At 43.5% G+C, this 18,606-nt stretch overlaps 1 protein-coding gene across 7 annotated transcripts in view; it reads right to left on the minus strand.

Annotated features, from left to right (window-relative positions):
* The window catches only part of UBAC2 (UBA domain containing 2), a 106,701-nt gene extending 88,985 nt beyond the window's left edge, over positions 1–17,716 (minus strand). For 3 of the 7 annotated variants that reach the window (XM_066986395.1, XM_048072657.2, XM_048072660.2), the window contains exons 1-5: positions 17,559–17,716; positions 7,657–7,784; positions 1,813–1,932; positions 1,275–1,381; positions 145–249 (exon numbers count right to left, since the gene is read on the minus strand). In XM_066986395.1, coding sequence (XP_066842496.1) covers positions 145–249; positions 1,275–1,381; positions 1,813–1,932; positions 7,657–7,784; positions 17,559–17,589 — 491 coding nt within the window. In that variant the 5' untranslated portion in view covers positions 17,590–17,716. Of the gene's footprint in view, positions 1–144; positions 250–1,274; positions 1,382–1,812; positions 1,933–7,656; positions 7,785–12,179; positions 12,198–17,106; positions 17,267–17,558 lie in introns of those variants that run through there. The other 4 variants (XM_048072658.2, XM_066986422.1, XM_066986408.1 and 1 more) reach the window with 4 other exon arrangements.
* Positions 17,717–18,606: the final 890 nt, after the last annotated feature.

Genomic DNA, 18,606 nt, shown 5'->3' on the forward strand with positions numbered 1-18,606 from the left:
TTAATTGTTATATTTGCACAGCCTAAAAATGACAGAACTATTGCATATCCCACACTCCTAAAATCAGCTTTATTCTGTCAAGATCAGTACGTCAGTATGATTAAAAGAGAATGAACACGTAGGAAACATTTATATTTCTTTCACCTAAAATTTTCTTTGACACAGATTTCTGGTAACCGACAGCAGCTCTGGCAGTCACAGGTAAAAGCACCATCAAAAAGTACGGTAGTTGAACTGTTCATTAGTTCCCTGCGGGTGTGATGTGCACATTTATTACACTCTGCTCTTGCACAAAGTATCTTTTTACACAGATGAAAATATTGAATTTGTCTAGACATACTAGCAGCTTACATCCCAGCTAAAAACCATCGAAGTAGCAAATACAGTGAATAACTGCAGTACTACTCAAGCTTTAGACTCCTTCTGAATACTCACATACTACAAGAAATGTATTTTTCTAATACCAAACATATGTTTTTTCTTCCTCATTAAATCAGCCTTTAGCTACTGTCAAGAGTCACACTGAAAAAGTAAAGATCAGAAAATCTAGTATAGTGTTTGGTATTAAAAATCTTGTCCCATGAGCTTTTATTACTACCTCAGAGTTTGCAACACATGGGAACTCAAGTCTTACGAGGCAGGCTCATCTTGCCTGTCAGAAACTTAACCACAAAGGCTCTGCAAGCTCTACAGTTCTACCATAGCACATACAGCTCCTATTATTAACTGCAGAAATGTCAAATATAGGTTACACAAAACTCAACTGCTAAATACCTTAAAGCTTTAAGAACTTCAGATGCAAACAGTAAATGAAATCATGTGCTCTAGCACTCAAGTTTTTGAAAGACACATATGAAATGCATATAATTGTATATGCAGTTAAAACTTAACATAAAGATACGAATTAGAGTTATTTTTTTTTTATTTAAGAAAGAAATCAGCACCAAACTGACTTCAGTTTTCAGGTTTCCCGAACAAAACAAAAATAACTGTGGCAATAATTTGTGCATTGTAAGCCACTTTCCAATCATGCTGACTGTAGATCTGGGCCTAACAGAATGGATACATCATCAGGTATTTTGAACAAGTTAACCCCAGATCACAACTACAAAACGAATGCTGGAAAATGTAGTAGTTATACCACAAACATTTAAACTGTAGTTGAAAAGAGGACTACATTTAGGTTACACGAAGAAAGTGTTTTAATTAAAATGTGCATCAAATATTCCCTTAAAACCATGCCTAAAATTACCAGCTCATTAGGAGTTACTTACAAACCAGAAGGCAAGCTGCTGATGGTGATGCCAAATACATACTGAGTAATTTCTACCAGGAGAAGATCAAACAAAGCTGAGAGCATCCAAGCACCCAGTAAAAAGGACTGGAAAGAAAAAGTTTGAATTTAATTAATTCAACAATTTAAAAATAAGAATTTAATATATCTCTTAATAAATAAGAAAAGCACTATACTAGTTCTATCAATACAAACATAATCTTTAGCAAAGCATATTTCCAGATCTATATGTTTAGGCACTGAAGAATAAAAAAGTTTGGTTCCAAAATCAAATTCTATGGGTCTGGTAACTTTCAACTGATACAGATGCAAACTTTACTTAGAATGAACCACTGATCTTAACATGTTACAAATATAAATTTTGACTTAAGGAAACCCAATTCACTTTAAAACCTTTTTGCATATATTTCCATATGGAATATTACTAATAAAAATTGCAATATTAATCCAATACAACAAGATTCTGAACAGTGCAGAAAACAATTTCTGTTAAAAAACAAAACAAAACTGGAACTTACTGAAAATTTTCTGCTGCCGTATCTTCTTTCAAAAATTCTAAAGTTGTAAATGAGCAGACTGCTGCAGAATGTGTCTTTCAGATCAAGACATATTGCTCTCCCACATACAAGTCTCCAAATCTAGAAGGTTAAAGATTGTCATGTTAAGTCTCTCTTTCCTCACAAAATTCTTTAAAAAGTTTGTGCTCAGAGTGAATATAATATTGAAGTCAAATAACAGAAATGTGGTACAGCATTTAAGGAGGAAAATAAGGGACTAGAATGTTACAGAGTTCAGAAAGTCTGTTTAAAAATAGAATGTTTTCAAGGAAGACGTCTACCTGCTAAAACAAATATACAATTTAAATCAACTCAAATTGTCCCTAGTTCACATGTACAAATAAAACAACCCTAGTAAATTGTAGAATTATAGAAAAAAATTTTGAAGTGACCTCCAAAGACCATCTAATCCAGTGTACTGCTCTCTCAGTAGGTCTAATTAGATCAGCTTGCTTGAGGCCACATCCAGTCAAGTCCTGAACATCTTCAAAGACTGAGGTTCCACAACCTCTCTTGGCAACCTGTTGAAGTACTTGTAAGATAGCAATAAGGTGTCTCCTCTTTGCCGCCTTCTCTCAAGGCTGGGCACACCCCGTTCTCTCAGTCTCTCCTTCTATGTCACATACTCCAACACTCTGTCTAGGTGGACACGCTCCAGTGCGTTCATGTTTCTTATACTGAGGATCCCAGAACTGGGCACTCGTGAGACCACACCTGGAGTACTCTGTCAGCTAGCAGGGAACGGTCACTTCCCTGCAATCCTGTGAAGGATTCACTCCCCACCACTGGGGTCACCCACTAACTTGCTGAGAGTGCTCTCCATCCCATTAGCCAGGTGGTATATGAAGACACTAAACAGTACCGATTCCAGTAGTGAACCTTGAGGGGCCCTCCCCTAATCCCTACCTGCTGGGTGACTTTGAACCGATGACCACAATACCATCTAGAGTTCCAGTCAGTTTTTCACCCACCTGGTCATCTAGTTATTCAGTACGTACCTCAGCAACGTGGATTTAAAGACAAAATGGAAGACAGGGTTAAAAGTCTTACTAAAGTCTAGGTATGGAAAATCCATCAACTTCTCCCTGTTCACAGCACCAGTTACCTCATGGAAAAAAGCAGTAATTTGGTCAGGCATTATTTCATAGAAACATGGAACAGCAGAGGTGGGAAATGACCTCCCTGTAAGTCAAGTGCTGTAGCCCCCGACTGTATTATTGGCCTTCCACTAGACTCTTCCCAGTACAATACCCAGTTCTACCTCGTACTCACAAGCCCAAAACAAAGGACAGCACTCCAGATATGGTCTCACCAGGGCTGAGCAGAAGGGAAGGACGGCTCCACTTGACCTCCTTGTGATGGCTTTCCTAACGCAGCCCATGATGCTGGCAGCCCTTCTAGCCACAGTGCTGCATTTGCTGTCTCATGTTCATCTTGGTCTCCGCTGAGACTCTCAGGGACTTTTCTGTAAAACTGCTTTCCAGCTGGTCAGCCTGCAGCTTGTGCAGGTGCACGTGGTTATTCCTCTCCAGGGGCAGGACTTTGCATTTGCCTTTGCTGAACTTCATGTGGATCCACTGACCCTTTCCTCCAGCCTGCGGAGGATCCTCTGAAAGGCAGCAGAACCACCTAGTACACCAACCACTCATCCAGGTTTTGCATCATCCCACAGGCTGTGAACGAAGACACTAAACGGTAGTGTCTCCAATATTGACACCTGGTGTACGCTACTAGTGACTGACCTCCGGCTGGACTTCAGGCCACTGATCACAATCCTGTGAGCCCAGCAGTTCAGTCAGGTTTCAGCCCACTTCACTGCTCTCTTACTTAATCTGTACTACATGAGTTTGTCTGAGGATGTTATGGTAGACTGTCAAAAGCCTTACAAAAGTCAAGACAAACAGCATCCTCTCATTCACCAAGAGAGCCATCAGATGAGTTTTCCACTTCGTAAATCTGTGCTGACTACCCCCAGTCACTTTCTTGTTCTTTATGTGCCTGAAAATGATTTCTAAGAGGATTTGCTTCATTACCTTCCCAGGGAACTTGGTGAGGATGACTGGTCTGTAGTTTCCCAAATTTCTTTTCTTGCCTTTCCTGAAGACAGGCATTAACACCTGCTTTCTTTCAGCCTTCAGGAACCTTCCCTGATCACAATGACCTTTCAGAGATAATCCAGAGTAGCCTTACAATGACACGAGCCAACTCCTCCAAAACTTGTGGATGTACTACACCACCAGGTCCCATGGACTTGCATATGTGCAATTAGTTTAAATGTTCCCTAGCCTGATCCTCCTCCACTGAGTTTTAGTCTTTTTTGCTCTAGACTTTCACACTGGTCTCAGAGGCTTGGAATTGGTCAGGTGAATCCCACCTCTTCCAAGTAATCCATGATCCTCAGAGACAGTGCCATGGGCACAAAACCCAAACCCCTTTTGCTGACACCAGCTGTACAATCAATTGTTGACTCACAGCATCTGTTCTCTCCACCTCGAGATCTTCCTCCTCATCAGCTGGATCAAGGAAAACAGCACACTGACCTCCACGTCCTTGACCATCATCCTCAGAGCCATATAGTCATGCTGAGTGTCATTGATGCCCATGTAGAAGAGCAGCAGAGGATAGTAGTCTGAAAGCCTGACAAGCCTCAACAGTCTTTTCACAATGTCCCACATCTGAGCCCCTGGCAAGCAGCACGCCTCCCTCCACAACTAAGGAGAGCAGATGGGGGCCTCTGTTCCTGGCAACAATCTTCTGATACTTTCACTTGCCACTTCCTCCTGGTGCTGTTGCATGATGAGGCTCTGGCAGCTTGTGTGCTTCACCAGATGGACCTCTCAGCCCTTCACTTCCTACAGGGGCACTGACTCTCATCTCTAGTTGTAAACCCGCAGGTGGAGCAAATTAGGAGCAGCCATCCTCCTGGTATGAGACATTACAAGCTTTCAGTTTTTGTCATTGTGGGTGTCTCCATTCCCCAACCAGATCAGACCCAGTTAATCAGATAAGCACAGGTTATCTGATCCTCCTTTGGAACAGGCGGGTGTTCTGGCTCTTCAAGCTACAGGTCTAGGAAAAGATCTGGTCAACCTCTTTCTCATCTCCTCCGATACACTGCAGTCTTTGGTAAATACATGCTGGTTGCTCCCAGTCAGTTTTGTGTCCTGCATGCGTACAGAAATGGCTTCTAAAAAGATTTGCTCCTCAACCTTCCCAGGGACCAAGGTAAGGCCAAATGGCCTGACGTTACCCGGACACTCCTTCCTGAAGACGGGTGTTTGTTTGCCTTTCTCCCGTCATCAGGTACCTCCACCAATTGCCATGAACTTTCCCAGATGCTAGAAAAAGGTCTTGCAATTACAGTTCCAGCTCCTCTGGCACCCTCAGAGACATCCCATCTGGTCCCATTAACTTGTAAGTACACAGGTTGGGTAAGTGACCCCTAACTCTCTTTTTCTCTATGATGGATACCACTTCACTCCCACAGACTCTGCTAGGAGACTTAGAGGCCTTGGAGGCCTGAGGGCAAAACATACAGGTAGAAACTATTAAATACTTCAGCTTGAGTATCTCTTTGAGTACCTCAACCTTGTGCCATAATGAGGACTGGGCCAAAAGTCTCCTCAGGCCTTCCTTTTGCTGCAGATGTGTGTACTGAAACCATCTTTGTTAAGCTTCATCTTTCTTGCTGGTTTCCAGCTCAGGTTAGGCTCTCCTAACGGGAGTTAGGAGAGCCTAAAGTCACAGCCTGCTAGGCACTCTCCACTCAAGGTCTTTAAGCCTCAACCAATAAATACTTCTGTTTCTAATCTCCCTGGTATATCAAAGGACTGAACAAGAAAAAAGAGGTGGGACCTCACAGTTCTAGTTGTCCCATGTCAAGATGGCCAGCATTAAAACCTAGCCAGTAGTCTGAGTAGCAGCTCTCCTAAACACCAAACTGGCAGGGCTGTATCCCTCCAGCTCAGCATTTCATGATACACTAACTGAACTGCCCTCTCGTAGACCATAAGGCTTCTAAGTCTAATTGCTCTTTACTTCAGCTAGCCTAAAAAATACATCGCTCTAACGTAACTCCATTTTACACACAGCTTCTTCGCTGCTCTGGAGGGTCTCCGTTATGGAGATAAAGATCTTCTAGTTTTCAACAGTACATGCTTTGCCTTCCAAATCAAAAGCGCTCTCAAACTGCACGCTTTACTTCCTATGCTCTGCACCAGCTTTAACAAGTGTTAATATGTGATACACTGAATGCCTGTCTGGCCACTGCAAAAATCCCATTCCATTAAACTCATACCTGTGGATGGATGTATTCGAAACTAAACTTTCTTACTTGAATATTAGCGTCAGGTAAGAGTTTAGTAGTATTTTCTCCCTGATCTCGGAGATACACATATTAGACACAACTACACATTACACAATTACATATTAAATAGCTTACCATGACAATAAATGTAATAGTTATTTCAGGAAAGAAAAAACAACACAGTATAAATTCCCCAAAGCATCACAATAAAAATATTATAGCTTCTATAGATACTCACAAAAGTTTACCCTTTAAGACACAATAAAGATGGTTTCTTTGAATAAGACACAGCTACTAACGTTTTTCAGCAGCTCAGACAAATGGAAAGACTCTTCTAAAGACAAACTTCAAAAAACAAATAAACTCCAAACCACAAAATTTCCTTTTAAAATGTGAATAGTTTCTCAGCCTTTCTCCTCCCTCTCCCCAAATATTTGGCTGTAACAGTTTTAAAAGGCAGACATTAATTTACAGTGTTGTCGTCTACATCATTACAATACAGCTCTTGTTACTGACAAGAATGATGACAGAGTGCAATAACTTGGAGAATCACTAGATAAATCTTATATTTTCTTAAGGCTTATAGGCTACAGTCAACATTCTCAAAGACATTAAGTACATTTTTTTATCTGATTGTAAAACATTTGGGAAAAGATAACTACAGAAGCTGACTTCCCTGTTGAGCAATAGCATGCCATATACAAAATAGAAAAAAAAGAAAACTTTATCTAGTCACTTCTATATGCATTATTTTGAAAACTACAACTGACATAATAGCAATTGAGGATTCCAATTAAGGTATCAAGGATTCCTTAATTAAGCTCAGAACAAAGTCTTGCAAGGTGTAATACCTAAAAGATAAGGTTTCCCAGTTTGAACTGGGAATAAGCTACAAACATCTAATAAGACAGTTAACCAAATCAGCAGGTTGCTTTGGAGCGTGACAGATTCTCTGACTTGGGATTCCCAAATGAGAAGCAGCAGTTCCCTTCCTTCAACAGGAAAATTTTAGTTTCCCATACCTTACTATAGCAGAAGTTACAGTGTGAAAGTTATGGCCTCTGATGTTAACATACACGGTATATTATCCGGAGTAGCTAAATACAATAGCCTTAAAAACTAAGCACAAGAAGATATTGACATTCATACCAAAATCCTTATATTATTACAGAGGCTAAGTCACACTTCATTCACAGCAAGCTTCCCAACTGGCAGTGGCTGGCAAGGAGAGATGACAGAAAAACAAGCATTTCCCAGACAAAAGAGAGAAGTGAAAGGCCATGTTGATAGTTTCAGATCAGCTTTTCTCACTTCAACCAAAAGTAGGTAATGGCCTGTTAGATGCAGTGGCCTACTGGGGTGACGTAATAAAAGCTAAGAGCGAGCTGGTCTACAACAGTAAACAAAGGTAAAGAACCAGAGGAGAAACAGACTGGGAAAAATGGCACGGAAGAGCGTATTTTGCAGTCTCTTTCCACACAAAATTAACTGACCCTTACCTGAAAATCCTCTTTTATAGCTTGTAGGTTGTATGCAAAGAACTTCTGATAATGTTGGAAGAGCAGAGTCAACAGAATCGAGATGGCACTTGGGACTAATAACAGGCTCTTTGACAAGGGTGCTTTATCTTAAAGACAGAAAACAAACAAAAAGGAGCCATTTTAGAGAAAAATCTCTTACATTTAAAAAGTGACATGTTCAGACAAGTGATTGGAAAACAGTAGTGCATCGCTTCATTGTTTATCTGATCAATTTCCGTTGTAAATAAATAGGAAAAACGTGAACCCAAGGAAGTCTTCAGAGACATTAATGACAGTTAAATATTGATCGGGCATTTTGTCTTCAACATTCTCTTATGAAATTCATTGTCTGGCTACAATTAAACTAAATCTCTCTGTACCTATGGAGTTGATGTCCTCCTATGCAGCCCTCCTAGAGCTTAATAATGTTTCAGGAAATAAAACAATCTCCTTTTTTGCTAGCAAAACGCGCATGTAAAACTAGTTTAAACAAATACCTTTGTTTCCTTGGTATCAGGGATTCACTTTTACACTAGAGCCTATGAATAAGGAACAACCTGAATAGATGTCCTGAGTAAATTTACTTTCTATTGGATCCACCATTCAACAAAACATTTTTAAGTTAATTTACGTGACATTCATCTTCCTTCCATTCAATCACTATAATTATTAGTAAAGAAATTAATAAAATCGGGACATTTGTGAAATCGATTTCTTTCCCTTTAACAGCATGACTTTGAACACTCAGAAGAACGCATGCAGACAACACGACACCTGCAATGCTCGTTTCCTAAAATCTGTCAAGTGGAATATCCACCACAAGTACACCCAGCAGTTCATCCTCAGCTGTTGGTGTAGCTGCTGCAACAGAACAGTCTTCCCCGGTAATTCAAGCCAATCCAAAAACTCCGAAATACTATTTCTTCTATGACTTTTGCCTTTTTCATACGTGCAACTTGAATCACATTTCCTTCCTTCCCCAACATCCCAGCTACAGCACAGAACCTACTGATTTTTGGGCAGCTGCTTTTTTGCAGGGTATGATCACAAAACACGTAGCTCTGCTGTCATTACCCTTAGATAACAAAAGGAATAATATGATTACTTACAAGCAGGAGCTCAGGAAGAACAAAACTGCATTAAAAGTGTAAGACAGCAAACACTTAGCATGTATCCAGATAAACTATCATAAATGATTCAGATCTGTTGCATGTCGGAAGAGTGAACTGCTAGCAAGGAAGATCCTAACAGGCACCAAAGCCAAGATTTTAATCATGGCACAATCCTGCTGCCATCAAAAATAGGGTTGTTACTATGTAATTTAAGCGTGATCCTCATCCAAGTACTAACTGATGACCTCAGGAACTGCCACAGGTGCCGTTAGCAGCTCACACCACCTCGAAGTCTTCAGTCTTCTGATACTCACCACGTGAAGAAAACATCTCTTCCTATGTGTGCCGTAGAATCTACCTGTATTTATAACCACTCTTTCAGACCCAGCCATACACCTGGGCTTATTATTTACAGACTCACCTTCCTTACTCCATTTAAACAATTAATGTATTTGACTTACTGTCCTTTTATAGCGATTGGGCAGAGACTTGGAACAACTCGGGCTGATGTTACTCTGCTAACCATAGGCTCTACTTTCAGGATTAGATATTCTCTGAAAGTCATATCGGGGGGGCAGCAAGCCTGGATGATTTTTTGTTATGCAAGAAAATTATCCATCCTTCAATTTAGTCTCTTTCTTTGCTTTTGCTTGCTCTCAAAAATAAGGTCTATAGTCTTTAGATGTCTTTTTTTTTTTTCCAATTATTCATTCACCTGATTTAGTTTAATGCTTAAAAAAAAGTGTGAAGCCATCAGAGTACTGCAGAGCACTTGTGGGGAAACAAGCTGGAGCTACCTCCAGCTGTGAAAGTTACTGTACACACAACACATTCGCTTGAAAACCAATGCTCTGTTAATTAATTTAACTTAGTTAATACTTCTTAATGTGAAAAGGTCAGCTTTTTAACCTGGATACAACAGGTATTTGAAAGCAACCCCTAAAGAGAACAGTAAGAGTAGTTACAGTGGCAGACATTTCTGAACCAAAGTTCGATAAAACTTGATGTTTTACTATTAAATATATTTACATTATTTCATGAGTTTAAATTTTTTATAAGAACTCATTAATCCTATCAAAATTTTCACCTAATGATCAAGTTACCAAAAAATAAACCAGACATGAAGCAAATCACAAGATTTCCCTCCACTTTATATTTCTATACAATGCTTATGTTTTTATTTATATTTCATTGTAATTTCTGTATCATTAGATCATTGTTACATTACAGTTAACACACACTTACAATACTTTAGCGTATCAAATTCATTTCCAATTTGAATGTGTTCAAACACCACCAACAGAACCCAACCCAAAAGCGCAAACACCTGTTTTTGATACAATCCTCCTTTTAGCTTCCAGCTCAGACACTTTAAACCTTGTTATAGAGGAGAGGTATTTATTTTTTAAGCACGTCACCGAGTGAAAAGCCACAAAAGCAACCGAGCCATTAATGTGACAGTCACCCACAGGGAACATCACATGAGTAACGGAAACTTCTACTCTCAAGCTTCTCAAAATGTCATCGTGGTTGACAAGTTTATTCTTGTCCATTAAAATGAAGAACAGTAAACACTCTCGGATAAATAATGCAACTCCTGAAATGTTTTGTTTCCAGGTGTTTCAGGGTATAAGGCAGTGGTTTGCTTTACCACTCCATAGCACACAGATCCTTATTAAGGGCTATGTGAGGTCACCAGTGAGGGGGCAACACTCCGACAGTCAGGTATTTCGACATCCAAGTCCAGTGCCTTACCTAGAATGTAAAGGTAACGTTTAGAAAGCAAAATTCGGGTCTGATGGATCTGCAACACCATGCAGGATGAAGACGTGCACTGCCACCCACCTGGGTACCAGTGCCTACAGGCGGCACTAACACAAATGCGCACAAGGAGAAAAAAAAACACAGTGCCTCCATGCCATGGGAAGGACGTACAACGAAAGGATAAACTCATTTTGACCCCAAAGAGTTAAAATGCATCAAGTGTTATCTTCAAAGACCTTGGAATACGTTTGCAGTCCTAAAGCACCTCTTAAGCGATGATTTGCCCAAGCAACAGGCAATCATAGCGGTGTTGCTGCAACATACATCCTGAGATCTCGTCTAAGGGAAGGACCTAGAAACCCCCCCCTGCAGCTCCACCTTCCACCCCTGCACTTACTACATTGCCCCCAAATTCTCTCCTTCCACAGCCTACAACCTTCTTGACTGCCAGCTCCACTTTCAAAGGACAGAGTTAAGGAATCGATGTGTCCGTCCGACACACGCAGAGGGGGGTGGCTGATGGCACAACTGCAAACGTTGTTGCAGCTTCAGAAGCCACCATTGCATCAACGAGAAGAATATGCAAGCTGTGGTAGGAGCAACAGCTACAGGTTTTGACATGACTTCCTGCTCCCTGCCTGCTCAGCACTCACAGGTGATGAGAAGCAGCAGAGGAGAATACCAAATGGGGCAGCAGCGCTAGGCTACTGCTTCACAAGGGCTTTTCGGGGAACAACCTCGCCCCTTGGATTGCTATTCTGGGCCTGAGACTCAGGTGTTGACTTGTGAGAGGACCTTGCTGCCAACACCAGCTGATGAGCAGTGGCTGCAGAAGCTCAAATTAGCTCAGGACATTTTCCTGGGGATCCCTAGCGAGCATACCTCAGGGCTGCAGAAGAAACATGCCATGTAGCAGCAGCCACACCGCTTTCACACAGACAAATAAACTACTAGGGGCTAAAATAATGGCATGAAATGTGCACGAACTATCTTTCAATGCTGATACATGAGATCTGACAGTCTTTAATCAATAACTGATGAACATCTGAATGCACAATACTCCCCAAATCAAATGAACTGAGAGAATTTGGGCACTGGCACAGGCTGCCCAGAGAAGCTGTGGATGCCCCATCCCTGGAGGTGTTCAAGGCCAGGCTGGATGGGGCTTTGGGCAACCTGGTCTGGTGGGAGGTGTCCCTGCCCATGGCAGGGGGGTGGAACTGAATGGTCTTTAAGGTCCCTTCCAACCCAAGCCATTCTGTGTTTCTATGGTTCTGTATTCTGTTGTTTTTCCTTCATTCAGCTGTCGTGCAGATATTCACCTATATTCCAAGATCTGGCCAAGAAGCTGCAGGGGGTTCACTTGCCTGAAGAGACACTTCAAAATGGTTGGACTTTTCAAGGACTCTTGCCTGTTTTTTTTTTCCCTTCAGATGCAAGTTTGCTAGCACATCAAAACAGAAATACCATTAGCAGCATAAACACTTCCTTTTGAATGCATGGAAACCTTGCTTACCTTTATTGTAATGGTTGATGAAACCCACCATCAACTACTCATATCTGAAAATAAGCTTTCTCAGTCCTTTCTAGACACCATGTGCTTTCGTGAGAGTGGAGCAATCTTACCAGATCAGAGGAGTAAAGCCTGTCTTCACTGTAACCACACACCGAGTCCTGAACAGTAGCTGAGGGCAAATCAGAGCACGCTATGGAGGGAGGACAAGAAGAGACACTAACGCATGTAATACTGTTTGAGGAATGTGGGAGATGCCATAAGGCTGCACACCGGCTGTAAGGATGGAACTTCACCACGTGATGGTTTCTCAGAGTTTGGTTGATCCAGTTTAAGTATTTTTCCAGTACCTCATCCTTTGGGAAAAAAGAATGCAATACCAGAGGACCCTGCAAAAATACTGAAGTTACTGCTGCCTGGAAGTATTACATGACGGAATGAAACGCTTTTCTGGGTCAGGACAGCAACTCTTGCACCTGGTCTAGACGCAGAGCACAGACACAGGAAGGGGATGCTGTGTTCAGGCTGCCACTTCACAGCGTACTCTGGTGGCCAATCTTCCTGATGCCTGCAAGTGAACACAGCAGTAAGAGTGTCACTGCAGGGATGACTTCTCATCCAAAGCTTATAAACTTAATGCAGAGGTTGTGGGGCGAGTCCCGTTAGTACATACACTTAACAGAACAAGAGAAATCTACCCTACACTCCTGGCCAAGGCTTAAAGGTCCCCAAAACCAAAAGATTTCAGTCTTGCAGAGGAAACATACTAGGCAGGAAGAAAGTCAGTAAAGAAACCAACTGTGATCATGTTGAAATCTATTATGACAAATCTGTTATGACAAGATGCAGGTAAGACTGTAATCAAACCAGTTACCTACACATCTGCTGCTTAAGTAGCTGCTGGCTGTATCCTAGGTCACAAACTACAACAGCTAAGAAAAGAAAAAAAAAAGAAGAAAAAAAGAAAACCGTGGTTTTTAAAAGGAACGTTTGAAAAAAATAGAAAGTGAAACAGGTTGAAGTTAACCAAAACATTCATCTAGTTGAGCAGCCTCCTCTTCCTCCCACCCACAGAGCATATTACCATACTACTATTAGTATACGTTGTCGGAAATGTCAGGTATGGCTACACCACAACACTGCAGAGATCCCCAAGCGAGCTTGACACGAGCTAGCTGTGCACCAGAAGTAGAACAGCCACATTTTTGCGGCGTGCAGCGACTGGCTCATTGAACTCGTGTGGCTGCACCGTTCCCAGGACTCGAGCTAGCGTTTCGAACCACGTCGCGCTGTAGCAGGCTGATGTACAAGCTCATCTGCTTTCCCAGACAGTATTGTACCGCCTAATACTGTTATGCATGCAAGCCTGATACATTCAATACATAGGCTGCCCAGGGAAGTGGCTGAGTCACCATCCCTGGAGGTCTTTAAAAGACGTTTAGATGTAGAGCTTAGTGATACAGTTTAGTGGAGGACTTGTTAGTGTTAGGTCAGAGGTTGGACTGGGTGACCTGGGAGGTCTCTTCCGACCTAGGTGATTCTGTGATTCTGCGATACATTCTTCCTTCAGCCATACCACAGAGCACCAACTGATGTCCCTGCATTATTTCCCTAATGCCTGCACACAACACACTTCAATCCCGCAGGTTACGCAAGCAGAGGAGCATGACACTGCGTTCATGCCTTGGGGATACTCAGCAAACTGTCAGCATTGCACCACGAGGTTCACAGGGAGGTAAAAGCATACGTTGCGTTATTTGTCTTCCCAGGGCGTGCCGGTTCCTTCAATATTTCAGATAGCAAGAACAGTTTCCCCTAATGAGGGCAAACAGTCCTTGTCCCTTTAAGTGGTGCTCTCCGTTGTTTCCCAATTTCCATCCCTCGTAGCTGTAGCACGCACCAGTTATGTCTATTTTTACAACTCCTCAACCAAAATCGTGTGTGTAGGTGTTATCGGCTCCCAGCGCAGTCATCTGCTGTACCCGATACTGCCTGTTAGGAATTCGGCAAATCAGCCCCAGCAAAGGACCTACTTGTCTGAACTGGCTCACCTGCGTCCAGGGCTGGACCAGCTGCTTGCTGGAAGGTCTCTTTTGTGCCGTTTTTCAAGAACCCCTCTATCTACACACGTGACTTTAAAGGGCACTGAACTAGGATATAAAATACTAGAGAGACACTTTAAAAAGAACTCAACCACACTGCTCAAAATCACGAGACATTTTCTTAAAAAGCACACGGACGGGGTCAAGGACTTCATTACACAGCTCCAGTTGCTGAAGCGTTATTACGAGAAAGCCTAATTTCATCACAAGTGGTCAAGCTTGAAACTGAATCCGAATCTGTGATGAAGTACTTACAAGTTCTGAATGTTCTTTGGATGCTGACAACATCGTTCACCTCCCTGAACTCTGGAGCCAGGATGTGAAAGGAACTTTTCTGCACTGCCACTGACCATAGCGTAGCATCTGCCAGCACCCGTAGTACAGACACCATCCTCAGTTACCTCAAGGCAAGTCATACAGAAATAGTCTGCAAAATATTGCTTATTCAGCACAGCAGCGGTACTTCAGCAGAAATAAAATTTGGCCACCAACCATGAGAAGATCCATGTAACTGAAAGAACTATTTTCTCTATCCATGGCTAGATCTAGATATGTTTTTTAGGACAGCTTTAACAACAGACTCTAAATAATGCAACAACTGCCTTACCCTGAATGAGGAACAAAATAACCAGGACATCTATAGCATGTACGTGGACTTCAGAAAAGCTTAGGTGAACTAAATGTGCTCTGTTAAGTCAACAGTGGTCTGTCCAGGCCACCTTATGATAAAAAATCAAAATGCATTCAGATTAAACGAGCCTGGCAGTATTGGTCTAGAAATTTGGAAATGCAGCTGCTCAGTAGTCTGCACATGCAGATACAAAACTGAATTCCTTTTACTGATGAAATCAAAATACTCGAGTTTTTTTATTTACTCACTAGCACTCAAGGTCTTGTCCATGCATGCAGCCAAAGATTTTCCTCCAGAAATGTTAAACTGTGATAAAAGGAAGCTACGCTGTCTTCCTCATGTTTCCTACAATCCGTACACCAGTGCACTGCTCAGTAGCATCAGTCTACCAAAGTTCAGTCATCTCTTCTGCCACATTTTGTCATATTACTTTTGGAATATTAAACAATAAATTCATTCTAACAAGCATATAAACTTTTTATTTGATTTATAAGCTACCTTCTCTTAAGCACCCAAGTTACCATGCCTGGGACGTAACAAAAGACAGAATGAACTGTAAGAAGAACCCAAGGTCCACTGATTTCTACAGCAAGAGGAATAATGGATGGTAAAAAATGCCTCCTCACCCAAAACTTGATGCTCTAATCAAATCATTCTACACAACGAGAGCGAAAACTAAGGCCAGTTTAAACTCTTTCTTAGCAAGCAGCTTCAAAATACCTTAATCACATCAGACTCTCCCTATTGTTGAAAAGAAAAGTTTTGTTTTCATCCAAACATCAAGAGATGAGACAGGCAGCCTAGAAACACCAGAAGACAGGGTGCAAGAAAGAGAAAAGGGGCTAATGGAGCATCAGCCAAAAGGAGAAAAGCTTCAAGGGACACTGATCATGAATTTGATCTATGCAGCGCACTGAATACAATGTCAGGATTCTTGAGTTATTTCTCTCATTTAGACCTCTAATGACAACACAGACTATTAAATTAACCTTTGCACTGTTTCCACAACCTGCTGTAGTCACCCTTCGTTTTGGTTTATTCTAAAATTAGCAAAAGAAATAATAAACAAAGAATTCAAAGAGCATGGATAACAACATCCTAGTCCAAGATTTTATTAACCTTCCTCAGATCATTATTACCAGATGGAGTAAAAGGTTTAAAACGAGCTGCAATTGCTGTCGCTAAGACTTACTGGTTACTCTCCTATCTCTTTCAGGAGAGGATTAAATGCAATTTCAAGAATTAATTAACCACAAAAATGTAAAAGAACCAAGAGACTTCAAATGAGTTAAATAAGTAGTTGCATTCCAATAAGAAGTTTTAAAATCAGTGATATTTTTTATAAAGGTGATTGGGCCAAACCACTACAGACTTGCTTCTAGAAAACTGTTTCTGGCACCCTTGTTAGAACACTTTGCAAAAGAAGCTCATTAGGAATTGCATTTCCAAAACCTAGTAGAGCTCTGGGGTCATTTGTTGTTTGTTTTGGTACTGCTAAAGATGGGAACTCTGCAGGAAGGAGTGAAAACAAGACAATGGTGACAAAAAGAATAGTCACCTCTGGTATTTTTACCTCCGCATATATGTCAGAGGATGCTAAAACCCCTACTCTGCCAGAAATACAATCAACAAGTAGGTCACTTTTGAAAATGACCTAAGATATACATGGCTATAAAAAAAGCTTTGTATTACTAAGTTTTACTACACTGCATTATTATATGGCTTGAACCGAGCTTTATAGGTGTTAAAAAGCCTGTCAGAGGTGGCACAGTGGGCTGCGGGAGCCTTCAGTCTGACCCGGCACCATTATTCTTATCGCTATCAATTCAGGCGTCTGGTTATTTTATCCAGGGTCTCTGACACAGGCTCGTTCACCTACTCACTGCCCCAGCAAACGTTCGTCAGTGCCCTTCTGCACGAGGTCACTGCTCTCGAGACCCAGCTGGCAGAAGAGGACGCACGCACGTGTGCTCCCCTGGTGCCACGTTAGGCAGCGGGGCTTGCACCCACCTTCATCACCCATCCCGACACAGCTCCCAGCCACACACTTGCGCTGGAAAGGCGGAAACAAAAATCCGAGGGCACAGGGAGGTCTTGAACCGTCACCGCTGTGCACCAGGTGAGCATATGTCACTGTTACCTAAATCCACGCCTCTACCGGAGTTTGTCGGTATAGCTATACCAGCAAGTTATTGTCAAAATTACTTTAAGTCAGTCAATAGGCGAGCTGACTGGCTTAAAGTTCATTAAGAGCGTACGCTGTACCGGTTTCCCCGTAGGGAAAAAAGAAGAGGGTGAACCATTTACTTTGTACGAGCAGCATGGCACCTCCTCCGGGCTTTTCTCCTAGCACAGATGTTTTCTTACGACCGCAATTTTCCACTCATCCTTCCGATGTTCCTATCTTGGAAAAATCTTTAAATACTGACTGCGACTTTCCACGCATCCAGCCAGCCAGGGATACTTTTCCCCGCACACTCTTTCTCGCAGAACGACACACGGCCTCATGCCACCAAAAGGCTGTACCCACGGTACCTGCCACCGGGGAGAAAAATAAATCGGAATAAATCAGAAGCTGAGAACCAGCCGGGGCGTTACCGGACCCATGTGCAAAACCCGGCGCCCTCCGAGCCCCTTCCCCGGTGCCACCGGGGGGCGCCGGGGTCCCGCCCGGCAGCACGGCCCCAGCCCGGCCCCGTCCCTCCGCGGGGAGCCAGCGCCAGCGCCGCCGCCGCCGCCCCCCCCGTGCCGGTACTCACAGAGCCCGTTGGAGCCGGTGCTGGAGAACATGGCGGCGGCCCGGCCCGGCCCGGCCCGGCCCCGGCGGCACCCCGCAGGCCGGGCAGAGCCCGCGGAGCCGCGGCCGGCCCCGGGACGCGCGGCTAAGGCGGCCGCGAGGGGACAAACGCCGCCGACAGCGAGCGGCCGGCGCCCCCTGTCGGGACCGCCGGGAGGGAGAGGAGGAGGAGGCGGGGTGGGGGGGGAAGGCGTCCCCTGGTGAGGGGGGGAGCTGTCGTGTGTGGGCATCTGGGGTGTTTGCACGGCCGGGAGGCGGGCACTGAGATGGCTTGGGTGTGCCCCTCATGGCCACAGGAATCTGGGACGGCGATTGATCTAGTTTGTTACACGGGCATGGTGTGCAGAACGGTCTGGGGTGGAGGAGACATTAAGGACCACCCAGGTCCACCCCCCTGCCATGGGCAGGGACACCTCCCACCAGACCAGGTTTCCCAAAGCCCCATCCAGCCTGGCCTTGAGCACCTCCAGGGATGGGGCATCCACAGCTTCTCTGGGCAGCCTGTGCCAGTGCCTCACTACCCTCGGAGTAGAATCACGGAACCATTAAGGTTGGAAGAGACCTTCAAGATCACCTGGTCCAACCATCCCCCTACCACCAGTGTCACCCACTAAGCCATGTCCCCAAGCACCACATCCAACCTTTCCTTGAACACCCCCAGGGACGGTGACTCTACCACCTCCCTGGGCAACCCGTCCCAATGTCTGACTGCTCTTTCTGAGAAGAAATGTCTCAAAATTTCCAACCTGAACCTCCCCTGGCGCAACTTGAGGCCATTCCCTCTAGTCCTATCACTAGTTATCTGTGAGAAGAGGCCGACCCCCAGCTCCCCACACCTTCCTTTCAGGTAGTTGCAGAGAGCAATGAGGTCTCCCCTGAGCCTTCTCTTCTCCAGACCAAACAACCCCAGTTCCCTCAGCCGCTCCTCACAGGACTTGTGCTCCAGGCCCTTCACCAGCTTTGTAGCCCTTCTCTGGACAGGCTCCAGTGCCTCAGTGTCCTTCTTGGGC

The sequence above is a fragment of the Anser cygnoides genome, chromosome 1, assembly GCF_040182565.1.
Source record: "Anser cygnoides isolate HZ-2024a breed goose chromosome 1, Taihu_goose_T2T_genome, whole genome shotgun sequence".
Taxonomy (NCBI): domain Eukaryota; kingdom Metazoa; phylum Chordata; class Aves; order Anseriformes; family Anatidae; genus Anser; species Anser cygnoides.